General features: G+C 41.9%; 1 protein-coding gene across 2 annotated transcripts in view; it reads right to left on the bottom strand.

Annotated features, from left to right (window-relative positions):
- The window catches only part of kit (KIT proto-oncogene, receptor tyrosine kinase), a 97849-nt gene extending 93191 nt beyond the window's left edge, over window positions 1-4658 (bottom strand). For both annotated transcript variants that reach the window (XM_033028865.1, XM_033028875.1), the window contains exon 1: window positions 4529-4658. In XM_033028865.1, coding sequence (XP_032884756.1) covers window positions 4529-4580 — 52 coding nt within the window. In that variant the 5' untranslated portion in view covers window positions 4581-4658. The remainder of the gene's footprint in view (window positions 1-4528) is intronic.
- Window positions 4659-14007: the final 9349 nt, after the last annotated feature.

Here is a 14007-nt window from a genome sequence, read left to right as displayed (position 1 = left end):
CCAGAACAGAAAGGTCGGATTCGGAATGGGAGGGGGAGTTGAAGTGCTGAGCCACCGGGAGATCAGGTTGGTTTATGCGAACTGAGTGGAGGTGTTGTGCGAAGCGATCGCCAAGCCTGCACTTCGTCTCACCAAGGTTGATCATACGCTGAATAATCCAACAACATTTTTGTTTTGAAGTGGAAAGAAATAATAGAAATTGCATTCATTGCAACGTGTAAAAAGAGTTGAGATACTGTATTATAATTTAGCTGCATGTCATTGTGGTATATATCATGTCTTGATTGGTGAATATGTTTAGTTTGTGACTTTATTTGAAGCAGAAATAATATGTGAGAATGCTTCATTGAGCACAATTCCGACTGGTAACTACGCACTTCGTCCGAGCACATTATCACACGCATCATGCAAGCCGTCTTAAATGACCACCTAAACTGTCATTTGACAACTTAAAAAGCTGACGAGGTTGCCCGGCTGACAACATTGAAAAAAAATTAAGTGAGAGTCCTGCAAGGTGTATAATATTTTTGACACTGTCATAGGACTTTCTTACATATGCTGTCACAACGCACTGTAGTCTCTAAACAACCCTTCAGTAATTTTCCTTGCCCTCCATTTCAGAATAATAGTTTTTTAAGCCAATAACTCGACACTAGCACTGACAATAAATAAATAAATAAATAGATAGATAAATAAATAAATAAGCGCAGCTGAATTGGCTGTAAGGAATTTACCATTCAAACTAAATTCAAATTCACGTTCCCTCCCCCCAGAGGGCTAACCTACTACTAAACCTTCCGGCTAAACCCGCACGGACCGCGTTACAATCAAAGCCACTTTTACAGCAAGACTTTGAACGGATACCACATCACTGCTATGACCTATGTTAGCACATCTGATTTCCAATCGTTCATTCTGCATTTATAAACACCGAGGATGATTTCCTGTTATTTCCCCAGCTTCCAATTGTACCTTTTAGAGCGAGATATTGTACACGCCCCACCAGACTAATGAAGAGCAACATTGGAGGAGCACCCTGTTCTGTGCGCGCAGGCGGTTTCACGAAAAGAAATGCAAGAATATGGAATATTTCCAGTGCTTTCAAGCAGTATTTTCTTTAAATGCTAAAAATGCTCAGGTTTATGTGACTTTCGGGACCATGCCACATGGAAGAGCGCCTGGGGGCAGCGATCAGAGGAGTAACAGTTGAAAATAGAGAGAAATAGCAAGAAAAAGTTTAGAAACAAAATACTCTTTCATGTGAAGATCCGTCTCTCTACATCAGTGAGTAAGCAATTTGAACTTCTGGCTCTTGACATGGAAATCTCAAAAACTCTCCACATCACTGTCGTCGGTTGCTATAGGCCACCTTCAGCTATCAGCTGCACCTTACCATCTTTAATGGAGCTTTTATCCGGGTTGAACTTTAATGAAATTGTCCTTATTGGTGACCTAAACTGGAACTGGCTGCTACCAGCATCAGATGATTTTAAAGCATTTTGTGATTCGTTTAATTTCTTTCAGATTGTTGACAGTCCTACTAGACCTAATCTGAAATGTCCGGAAAAATCTTCGTTAATTGATCTTATCTTAACTAATGTTCCTCATAAATATTCTGCTGCTTCTGTTTTTGCAAATGACATCAGTGACCACTGTGTCATTGCAACAGTAAGAAATACAAAAGTTCCTAAAACCACACCGCGTGTCATCATAAAGCGGGACATGAAACATTTTGTGGAGCAAGCATTTTTTCATGACCTGTTTCTCTTTGGTTGGGAGAAAATTAATGTAATTCCTGATGTTGAAAATGCCTGGAAATTCTTTTATGATGGTTTTATTGAAATTGTTAACAAGCACGCTCCTTTTAGGAAGTATAGAATAAGGAGCAGGGATAATGCATGGTTCACATCAGAGTTATCCATTTTACTCCATGAGCGCAATGTGGCATGGTCTAAAGCCAGGAGTACTGGTCTTGGATCAGACTGGTTGCTCTTTAGGCAGTTGCGAAATGCAAGCACAGTTGCAATTAGAAAAGCCAAAGCTGATCATTTCCTTACTGAAACTTCAAATAACCTAAACAATCCGTTGAAATTCTGGAAAACCATTAAATCAATAACTGGAAATAAAAATGTTATTGAGCTACCTCCATGCATTGTCAAAGACTCTACCCAAATTTATGAAAAGGCTGACATGCTTGCTTGTTTTAATGAGCATTTCATTGCCTCTGGTTCACTTTTCAACTCTCAAAACACAGCTCAAGGCTCCTCTGCTTGCTCTGATAGTAGTTGTTTTTTTGAGGGACAAGCCTTTACTTTTGACGCTGTTACACTTTCAGAGGTGCATAAGGCCCTGAGATGTTTAGACACAAAAAAATCGGCAGGTCCAGACAACCTTGAGCCTTACTTCCTAAAGTTAGCCGCTGATTTTATTGCATTGCCTCTGACTTATCTTTTTAATCTATCCCTGGAGACAAACGAAATTCCCCTTATTTGGAAATCTGCCTTTGTTCTCCCACTGTTAAAAGGGGGGGACCCCACTGTGCTAAACAACTATAGGCCCATCTCCAAACTGTCTGTTTTAATTAAGGTGCTGGAATCCATTGTAAACCAACAACTGAAGGACTTTTTATCAACTAACAGTATTTTATCTGAATTTCAATCTGGTTTTAGGAAAAAATATAGTACGTCAACAGCTGCTTTAAAAGTAGTAAATGATTTTATTGAATTTTTAGACAATAAGCAACACTGTGCAGCCCTTTTCGTTGACCTATCAAAGGCTTTCGATACTGTGGATCATGCCTTATTGTTACAAAGACTATGCAGCATCGGTTTGTCTGATCAAGCTGTCTGTTGGTTTAAAAACTATCTATCAGGCAGATCCCAGTGTGTGCGAGCAGAAGGTATTACTTCTAGCTCTCTTAATGTGTCCAAGAGTGTGCCACAGGGATCGGTTCTAGGACCTTTATTATTTACTATTTATATTAATAGTCTAGATCATAAAGCTCCGAACGCAAATTTTCACTTTTATGCTGACGACACAGTGATATATTGCTCTGCGTCTACCCCAAATCAGGCTCTCTGTCAGCTCCAAACTGCTTTTAACACTGTGCAACGTAACCTGTGTGATTTAAAACTTGTTTTAAAACTTGATTTAAAACTTGTTTTAAATGCTGACAAAAAGCTCATGCTCTTCACTAAAGCTAAATCAAAGCCCTCGGACCTCCCTCCTATCACCACTTTGCAGGGCTCTGTGGTTGAATCTGTGTCTCAATATAAATATCTGGGAATTACAATTGACGATTCTCTCTCTTTTAAACCTCATATCCAGCAACGTGAAAAAACTAAAGATAAAATTAGGTTTTTACTTTAGAAACAAATCTTGTTTTTCTTTTGAAGCCAAAAAAAGACTTGTTGCTGCAACGTTTATGTCTGTGTTGGACTATGGTGATGTTTTATATATGAATGCATCTTCAAAATGCCTACAGTCTTTGGACACGGTCTACCACGGAGCACTGAGATTTGTTACTAATTTTAAAACCCTCACGCACCACTGCACTTTGTATGCTCAAGTTGGATGGTTTGCCCTGTCCACCCGCAGACTCCATCATTGGCATATCCTTATTTATAAGACTATCTTCGGTGTTCTTCCTTCATACCTGCAGAAGTATGTAATTCGAAAAAGCACAGGAACTTATCAGCTCCGCTCTGAGGACTTGTTCTTACTAACTGTACCTAAAGTCCGTACTGAACTGGGGAAAAGGGCATTTAGTTATGCTGCTCCCTTCGCATGGAACCAGCTGCAGAATGAACTGAAACTTAAGGAGCTGGTTTCTATAAACAGATTTAAATCCCTTCTTAATGATGTTGAAGCGGGCTCTTCTGTCTGTACATGCTTTGTTTGATGATGTTCTGACTGTGACTATTTATATGTTCTCTGTTGTTTTATTAAATTATTGTCTGTAACGGTGGAACTGTGCTGCTGCCTGTCTTGGCCAGGACTCTCTTGTAAAAGAGATTTTTAATCTCAATGAGACTTCTCCTGGTTAAATAAAGGTTAAATAAAATTAAAATTAAAAAACTGCATATGCCGGTTAATACAGAAAAGGGCACAAAGTGCTTTGAGAAACTCAGCGGGTCAGACAGCATCTCTGGAGAATGGAGTTTCGGGTCGAGCCCCTTTATCAGTCTGAAGAAGGGTTCCGACACTAAATGTCACCCATCCATGTTCTCCGGAGCTGCTGCCTGACCCGTTGATTTACTTCAGCAGTTTACTTCAAAGTAAACATCACCACTCCTCCAAATGTTCTTTTAACTTTCCTAACTCCAGAGCAACAATTGCCGGCCGACTATACACGGCCGAGCGCTACTCTTCTGCCGCCGCTGCTTTATTTACCTTTCACAGTACGACTACAGCCAAAATGTACACAATCATTCACTTAACAGCCAAACTTCTCAGCGTGAACATCACACGCAGACGAATATTTTAAATGACCCATATTCATAAAGTAAAGAGACAGTCGTTTCCTTGCCTTGATGGAGAGCCAGGGTGAGGAGCAGTGGAGGAGCCCAGCGCAGAGCCATGGGGCACGTTGTGGCTGCTTATTCGATTGAATCACCTGCCGGAGCTAATGCTCGCACGTCCCAGTCTCACGCTTCTGAACCACTCAGTTCTGTTCCCAACAGTTTTACACACTGACGGCTCTGACGCGCTTCCCCTTTTCTCCTGAAGGTCGGTTTGCCCGACAAAGGTTGACACCAAGAATATTGCTTTTGTTGATGTTGATGCATTTGAATAACCGCCGGTCGCAAGGAAAACGCGTTGTTTTGAAAGTGGGATATTTAAAGTAAACTAAACGATGAATTACATCCACTCTTGGATATGGTTTAAAAAAAAGAGCAAAATGCTGGCAATGCAAAGCGAAATTCAGCATCAGTAAAAAAAAAGTTGTAAACACAAATGTTCCTTCACTTTGGATATCTCTTAGTCGCACGTCGCTGAAACCATTATGGATTTCCAGCATTTTGGCATTTTCCATTTTATTGGATTACTTTCATGCAACGGGTCTTATCGGAAAGTCTGTAGTACACCTGTTCTACATTTCAAAGCTTTTGGACAATTGGCCTGCCTGCATATAATTCGATAAGGGAGAGAAATGGATATCACTTACATATTGTCAAAGACCTGGGATCGGTGGTCAGAAATTGTGTCCAACATTTAAACGGTGGATGGGGAGTTGGAATTTCACATGTCCTTCAATAAACGTTCCACTAATATAAATGCATCCGTTAAATAAGACATAACAATCGGAACACACGATTTCTCAAGCCTCTCAACCAATTGCAACCTTTAACTATATCTGCTCTTAACTTGTGTAGGAAGGAACTACAGCTGATGGTTTGAATCGAAGATAATCACAGAGAGCTGGAGTGACTCCGCGGGTCAAGGAGCATCGCTGGAGAAAAGGAATAGCTGATTTTTCAGGTCCTGGCCCATCTTCAGACTGAGTTCTATCTGTTATGAGCAAACCTGTCTATCTGTCTCTCTGCTTTTAGCGTGTGCCACCAGCACGATAGAATTGAATGCCGCGACCCTCCTTGGAACAAATATCGGCACTTGAGCTATTAACGCCAACAGTAAGTAAGTAAGTAAGTACGTTTATTGGCCAAGTATTCACATACAAGGAATTTGCCTTGGTGCTCCGCCCACAAGTAACAACATGACAGACAGTGACAGTTACGAATGACTCGGAAAACACTAAACATTAATAATAATAAAACATTAATGATAAAAACACCATTGATCAAGCATGTGAACCAACAAAATACCAGATCAAAGGGAGGCTACAGAGATCCATAGTGCATCATAATAGATCCATAGTGGATCATAGATCCGTAGTAAATCCATTGATCTACAATGTTGATCCATAGAGATAAATATCATAAACAGTGGAAGTTTATTAGTCATTAGTTATTGCTCATGTGAACACATCTCTAATTCTGGTAATGGGGAGGGGGATTGTTGGGGGGTGGGGGTGGGGGGAGTGTTGGTGTCATTTAAAAGTTGGAGACGATGCTATAGTGCTCGCCCTAGTGTTAATGTCTCCAACGTGACCAGAATCTGGTGAAACTTGTTTTTTCCACCTTGAACGTGTGTTGGATTAAATCAAGCTTATTTCCATGTCCCGTTTATATTCACATTTCAAACAGTCTGAAGAAGAGTCCAGACCCGAAACGTCACCCGTTCCTTCCCTCCAGAGATGCTGCCTGTCCCGCCGAGTTACTCCAGCTTTTTGTTTCTATCTTCGGTTTAAACCTGCATCCGCATTTCCTTCCCACACAAACACGACGGTTTACCAGCGCCCGTTGGAAATAGACATATGGGCATTATTGCCGAGATCTGATCGAGTTCCAAGGAAACATCGGCTGCAACGGAGCCTTGCATTTGGAGATTGCTGTGGGGCATTAGCGACGGTGCAGGCAAAACCAGCGACTCCAACCTGTAAACTCTGACGGCGGGATCTTCAAACGCGATCACAACCTCGCATTACAATTGGCGCTCGCGAACATAAAAGCGCCTGCAAACTCAATGAATTGGCTGTAAGGAATTTACCATTCAAACTAAATTCAAATTCATGTTCCCCCCAGAGGGCTAACCTACTATCAAACCTTCCGGCTAAACCCACACGGACGGCGCTACAATCAAAGCCACTTTTACAGCAAGACTTTGAACGGATACCACATCACTGCTATGACCTATGTTAGCACATTTGATTTCCAATCGTTCATTCTGCATTTATAAACACCGAGGATGATGTCCTGTTATTTCCCCAGCTTCCAATTGTACCTTTTAGACCGAGATATTGTACACGTCCCACCAGACAAATCAAGAGGAACATTGGAGGAGCATCCTGTACTGTGCGCGCAGGCGGTTTCACGAAAAGAAATGCAAGAACATGGAATATTTCCAGTGCTAAGCACTATTTTCTTTAAATGCTAAAAATGCTCAGGTTTACGTGACTTTAAGCACCATGCCACATGGAAGAGCGCCTGGGGACAGCGATCAGATGAGAAACAGTTGAAAGTAGAGAGAAATAGCAAGAACAAGTATAGAAATAAAATACTGCATATGCCGGTTAATACAGAAAAGGACACAAAGTGCTTTGAGAAACTCAGCGGGTCAGACAGCATCTCTGGAGAATGTAGATGGTGATGTTTCGGGTCGAGCCCCTTCATCAGTCTGAAGAAGGATCTGAAGAAGGGTTCCGACACGAAATGTCATCTATCCATGTTCTCCGGAGCTGCTGCCTGACCCGTTGATTTACTTCAGCACTTTGTGTCCTTTTGAGAAATAGTAAAGGTCTGTCAGAAATAGTCAGAAATGGGACAGCAGCTGGTTGCATTCTATAGTAAGTTGTCTAAAAGTAAACATCACCACTCCTCCAAATGTTCTCTTAACTTTCCTAACTCCAGAGCAACAATTGCCGGCCGACTATACACGGCCGAGCGCTGCTCTTCTGCCGCCGCTGCTTTATTTACCTTTCACAGTACGACTACAGTCAACATGTACACAATCATTCACTTAACAGCCAAACTTCTCAGCGTGAACATCACACGCAGACGGATATTTTAAATGACCCATATTCCTAAAGTAAAGAGACAGTCGCTTCCTTGCCTTGATGGAGAGCCAGGGTGAGGAGCAGTGGAGGAGCCCAGCGCAGAGCCATGGGGCAGCGTTGTGGCTGCTTATTCGATTGAATCACCTGCCGGAGCTAATGCTCGCACGTCCCAGTCTCACGCTTCTGAATCACTCAGTTCTGTTCCCAAGTGTTTTACATACTGACGGCTCTGACGCGCTTCCCTTTTCTCCGGAGGGCTGATTTGCCCGACAAAGGTTGTCACCGAGAATATTGCTTTTGTTGATGTTGATGCATTTGAATAACCGCCGGTCGCAAGGAAACGCGTTGTTTTGAAAGTGGGATATTTAAAGTAAACTAAACGATGAATTACATCCACTCTTGGATATGGTTTTAAAAAAAAAGGAAAATGCTGGCAATGCAAAGCGACATTCAGCATCTGTAAAAAGAAGTTGTAAGTAAGTAAGTAAGTAAGTTTATTGGCCAAGTATTCACATACAAGGGATTTGCCTTGGTGCTCCGCCCACAAGTAATAACATGACATACAGTGACATTTACGAATGACTCAGAAAACACTAAACATTAATAATAATAAGACATTAATGATAAAACACCATTGATCAACCATGTGAACCAATTAAATACCAGATCAAAGGGCGGCTACAGACTTGTGGCTGTTGAGCCAAACAGACATTTTGGGTGTCACACAATTGTGTAACACACACTTTCCTTCTCTTTGGATATCTCTTGGTCGCACGTCGCTGATACCATTATTGATTTCCAGCATTTTGGCATTTTCCATTTTATTGGTTTCATTTTATGCAACGGGTCTACTCGGGAAGTCTGTAGTGCACCTGTTCTACATTTCAAAACGTTTGGACAATTGGCCTGCCTGCATATAATCTGACAAGGAAAAGAAATAGATATCACTTACATATTATCAAAGACCTGGGATCGGTGGTCAGAAATTATGTACAACAACCAAACGGTGGCTGGGGAGTTGGAATTTCACATGTCCTTCAATAAACGTTCCACTAATATAAATGCATCCGTTAAATAAGACACAACAATCGGAACATACGATTTCTCAAGCCTCTCATCCAATTGCAACCTTTAACTATATCTGCTTTTAGCGTGTGCAGGAAGGAACTGCAGATATACACAAAATCCTGGAGTAATCAGCGGGTGAGGCAGCATCCCTGGAGAGAAGGAATGGGCGACGTTTCGGGTCGAGACTGAGCTCTGATGCTGCCTCATCCGCTGAGATACTCCAGCATTTTGTGTCTACCTTCGATTTAAACCAGCATCTGCAGTTCTTTCTTATATAAAGGAACTCCAGATGCTGGTTTGAATCGAAGATAGACACAAAAAGCAGGAGCGACTCAGCGGGTCAGGCAGCATCGCTGGAGAAAAGGAATGGCTGACTTTTCAGGTCCAGCAGGGTAGAATTGAATTCCGCGACCCTCCTTGGAACAGACATCGGCAGTTATGTTATTAACGCCAACATTGCTGATCCATAGAGATAAATATTATAAACAGTGGAAGTTTATTAGTCATTAGTTATTGCTCATGTGAACACATCATCATCTCTAATTCTGGTCACAGGGAGGGGGATTGTTGGGGGGGGGGGGGGGGGGGGGGGGGTGTTGGTGTCATTTTAAAGGTGGAGACGATGCTGAAGTGCGCGCCCTAGTGTTAATGTCTCCAACGTGACCAGAATCTGGAGAAGCTTAAGGTTCATCCACCTTGAACATGTGCAGGGTTAAATCAGTTAATCCTGGAAAATGTCGCCGGGATCATAGTGATCGGGGAACCCACGCCCATGACAACGCCCGCACATGCACACAGAATTTATTGTCTCATTTTATTCATTATGAAATTAGCATCCCCGCAGCGCTAACCGACGCTTATTGCCTTGGTGCCTATCCATTGAATTCAATTGCAGAAGAGACTAGCGCCAGTGGAGAAAGCTACAGGCACAAACTGCAGGAGCTGGAAATCTAAAATCAATACAAAAAACGAACACTGCTCAAGTCAGCCTGTTTTTATTTTAGATTTCCAACATCTGTGGAAAGAGGAACAGAGGTAATAGTACAGCTTTCCTCTGGCTTTAAATTTCACTCCTCTTCCGACACCCTTTTGTCTCCTTTTCATTTCTGGCTCATGTCCGCCCGTGCGCCGGTCAACCCCTTCTCATCTTTTCCACCTATCACTTGTCCCGCCCTCCGTTTCTTTTCGAACTTTCTCTTCTCGATTACAATCAGTCTGAAGAAGGGTCCCGAACCCAAATATCACCTGACCGTTCCCTCCACAGACGCTAGCTGACACGTTGAGTTACTCCAGCACTTTGTGTTTTGTAACTCCATCAGTAGAGTTAATATCCCTGCTACTATTCCTAGCTTGTATTTTTGTTTTTGTTTTTGTGGCCTGTTTCTGTGCTGTATAGTTCTATTATCTAAATGGTGGCCGATTAGGAAAAGGGGAGATGCAACGAGACCTGGGTGTCATGGTACACCAGTCATTGAAATTAGGCATGCAGGTGCAGCAGGCAGTGAAGAAAGCGAATGGTATGTTAGCATTCACAGCAAAAGGATTTGAGTATAGGAGCAGGGACGTTCTACTGCAGTTGTACAGGGTCTTGGTGAGACCACACATTGGAGACGAAATCTGTATTGCGTACAGATTTGGTCTCCAAATCTGAGGAAATACATTCTTGCCATAGAGGGAGTACAGAGAAGGTTCACCAGACTGATTCCTGGGATTCAGGGCTTTCATATGAAGAAAGACTGGATAGACTCGGCTTGTACTCGCTAGAATTTAGAAGATTGACGGGGGATCTTATAGAAACTTATAAAATTCTTAAGGGGTTGGACAGGCTAGATGCAGGAAGATTGTTCTCGATGATGGGGAAGTCCAGGACAAGGGGTCACAGTTTAAGGATAAAGGGGAAATCCTTTAGGACCGAGATGGGAAAAACATTTTTCACACAGAGAGTGGTGAATCTCTGGAACTCTCTGCCACAGAAGGTAGTTGAGTCCAGTTCATTGGCTATATTTCAGAGGGAGTTAGATGTGGCCCTTGTGGCTAAAGGGATCAGGGGGTATGGAGAGAAAGCAGGTACAGGTTACTGAGTTGGATGATCAGCCATGATCATATTGAATGGCGGTGCAGGCTCGAAGGGCCGAATGGCCTACTCCTGCACCTAATTTCTATGTTTCTATGTTTCTATGATGTATGGTTCTACTCTCTATTTTGTAGAAGATGGGATGTAATAGGAGACCAATGGTGGACAAATACACATTCAACACTACAGTCCTGAAGAGGAGAATACTGCCAATTAGTCTTGCAGCGGCCATGGTGACTATTGCCAGCAGCAACATTGATCATTGAAAATGAAGGCACTTTCATTCTTCATGCTCTCAACTCCTCTTCATCCCAGAATCTGTTCAGATTTTTAAGGATGTAATTAGGGCATTGATTTTCCCACCTACGGCCATCATCATTTGTCCTTGTATCCTTCCACTTGGAACTACTAATAAGTAGTTCATGTTCATAACGTATAGGGGCAGAAATTAGGCCATTCGGCCCATCAAGTCTACTCTGCCATTCAATCATGGCTGATCTATCTTTCCCTCTCATCCCCATTTTCCTGCCTTCTCCCCCGTAACCCCTGACAACCGTCAAACTCCTAGTTTACCCGGCACAGCAGCTGCACAGTTTAAGGGGAAAGAATAAGGGGTAGGCCATTTAGGACTGAGATGAGGAAAAACTTTTAATCCAGTGAGTTGTGAATCTGTGGAATTCTCTGCCACAGAAGGCAGTGGATGCCAATTCACTGGAAGTTTTCAAGAGAGAGTTAGATATAGCTCTTAGGGCTAATGGAATCAAGGGATATGGGGAGAAAGCAGGAACGGGGTACTGATTGTGGATGATCAGCCATGATCATATTGAATGGCGGTGCTGGCTTGAAGGGCCAAATGGTCTACTCCTGCACCTATTTTCTATGTTTCTACACAAACGTGACACTGGCCTGATATGATGCCTGATAGACAATGTCCCATTTCCAGTTGCAACACATCTGCTGGGTACTGCCAGCATCTATCTTCCAACAACCACCCCCTTTCACCTCTCCTTTCAGTCTGAAGAAGGGTTCTGACCTGTAACAACACCTGTTCCTTTTCTCCAGAGATGCTGCCTGACCCACCGAGTTACTCCATCATTTTGTGTCTGTCTTCGGTATAAACCAACATCTGCAGTTCTTTCCAGCCTAACCACCTTGGATTGTTGACCAGAACACCAGTGGTTTTTTGAAGTATAAAGGGATTATTTTCTCAAGTCAACAATTGTCATGTCCATCACTGCCAATCTGCTAATGCCTTTAATGTTTTCTGTCAGCTGGTTTCATGCAGACTACAGATTTGTACCACAACACTTCATGGCTTGATGCTGGATACTTAAGTCAGAAATAGAACTTCGAACAGTACAGCACAAGAACAGGTCCTTTGGCCCTTAAACAAATTTCCTCTGCTTGCACATGATCCATAACCCCATACCCTGGAATGCATGTTCAAGGTCATTATTTAGGTATGTTACAAAAATTACCTTCAGCGGCGCTGCAGTTCTGCCGCTGCCCGTGTGCGCGACTTTGGCGCCTTTGAGAGGGGGGCGGGTTTAAAATGCGATTTTTCTGCAGCCTATTCAAATCGATCTCGGTTAGGCTGTTTAGTTGCTAAAGAAAAATCGCATCGACTGCCGTTTTATTAAGTTTATTAAAAATTAGCGCTGGATAATTTAATTGTTAGAGTAAATTAAAAATTTAGGCTATTTAAAAATGTAAATCTTTTCTTAAGAAATGGATAGATCTAGTAATTGAATTTTGGAATTAGCTACAATTGGTTAACTAACTAATTATATGCTTTAATTTCAGGTCATCCAAGTAAGATTGTTTCATATTTGTTTCAGAATGCTTCAATCTATAATAACTGAAAATTTATTTCAGTTCTCTTAATTTTTAATAAAGTTATGGCCATTTGAATGTCCTTGATTATTCAATGCCATTTTTACCACTGCAAGCAAGCAGCTTATCACTGGTTTTGCATTAATGTGTGCATTAATTTTCTTGCCATTTTTGCACTTTCCAGTCCTTGGCCTCCAATAAAGGTCATTGCAAAATTAAAGAACAACACCTCAGATTGCGACTAAGCTAGTTGCTCTCAATCTATTGGCTATAGTGTGACTAAGATGCAGCTCTCGATATCGATGGTGTCTGCACCCTCAGTATTGACTTTCTGAGTAGTCATTTAAAAAGTATTTTCAAAAGGATCTCACATGGTTTATTGGTTTCGTTTTTAGTTTTAAGAGATACAGCGCCAAGTCCGCGCCGACCACAATAACCACATATTCACACTATCCCCCACACACACGAGGAAACGGAAGATCTCAGAGAAAACCCCACGCAGGTTACGGAGAGAACATACAAACTCCGTACAGAAAGCACCCATAGCCGGGATCGAACCTGGGTCTCTGGTGCTGCAAGCACTGTGAGACAGCAACTCTACCACTACGCCACAGTGCCGACCCACGGCTTTCAGCAACAAACAAATAAACTAAATACATTGGATAATGATTTACTTATTGCTTTAACATTTCCTCTTGCCTTCTACTTTCTTCCTTTTCTTTTAATCTCACCCATCTTCTACTCAATCCCAGACTTTATTTTCTTTCCTCCTGCACTCTCTGGACTTTAAAACATGGTTTCACCTCTGACTTTTCCCAGATCTGATCAAAGGTCCTTGACCCTACAATTGCTTCCTGATGCTCAGGTCCTCAGCATTTTGCTTTTGTGTTCTTAATATAGAATATGGGTTCCACCCCTGTTGGTGTGAAATAGCAGGAAGGACTTCCACACTAGGACCTTGACATCTCTACGAGGTCCTCCTTATCTTCTTCTGCAAGCACAAAACCCCAGAGACACTTCTATCTTTACTTGATTACATTATTTCTACCTGTAAAGCCAACGCATCTTAATTTTTTTTTAAACTAAAGCATTTAAAAAATATATCAGATTACTAAAACAATCAAGGGGTCAAACTTTATTCATTCATTCTTCAAGGATTTGACCTGAGTTTAAGGAATTGGGAGAATTCCAAGGTTTTGTACTCCTATAATGGAGGTTAAAGTAATGGAGGACCGTTAAGATTGGTGTTTTTTGTGTTTGTTGAGCTAATCCCTATTTCTAAATATTAGCTTTATAACACGAGTTTCAAAAACACTAAGATTTCATGAAGATGAGAATATCAATGGCCAACATCTTTGTCAGTAGTTGCTAACTGGGGTGGCACAATAGTGCAGTGGCAGAGTTGCTGCCTTACAGC

The sequence above is a fragment of the Amblyraja radiata genome, chromosome 1 (assembly GCF_010909765.2).
Source record: "Amblyraja radiata isolate CabotCenter1 chromosome 1, sAmbRad1.1.pri, whole genome shotgun sequence".
Taxonomy (NCBI): Eukaryota; Metazoa; Chordata; class Chondrichthyes; order Rajiformes; family Rajidae; genus Amblyraja; species Amblyraja radiata.
This window is presented reverse-complemented; position numbering and strand designations above follow the sequence as displayed.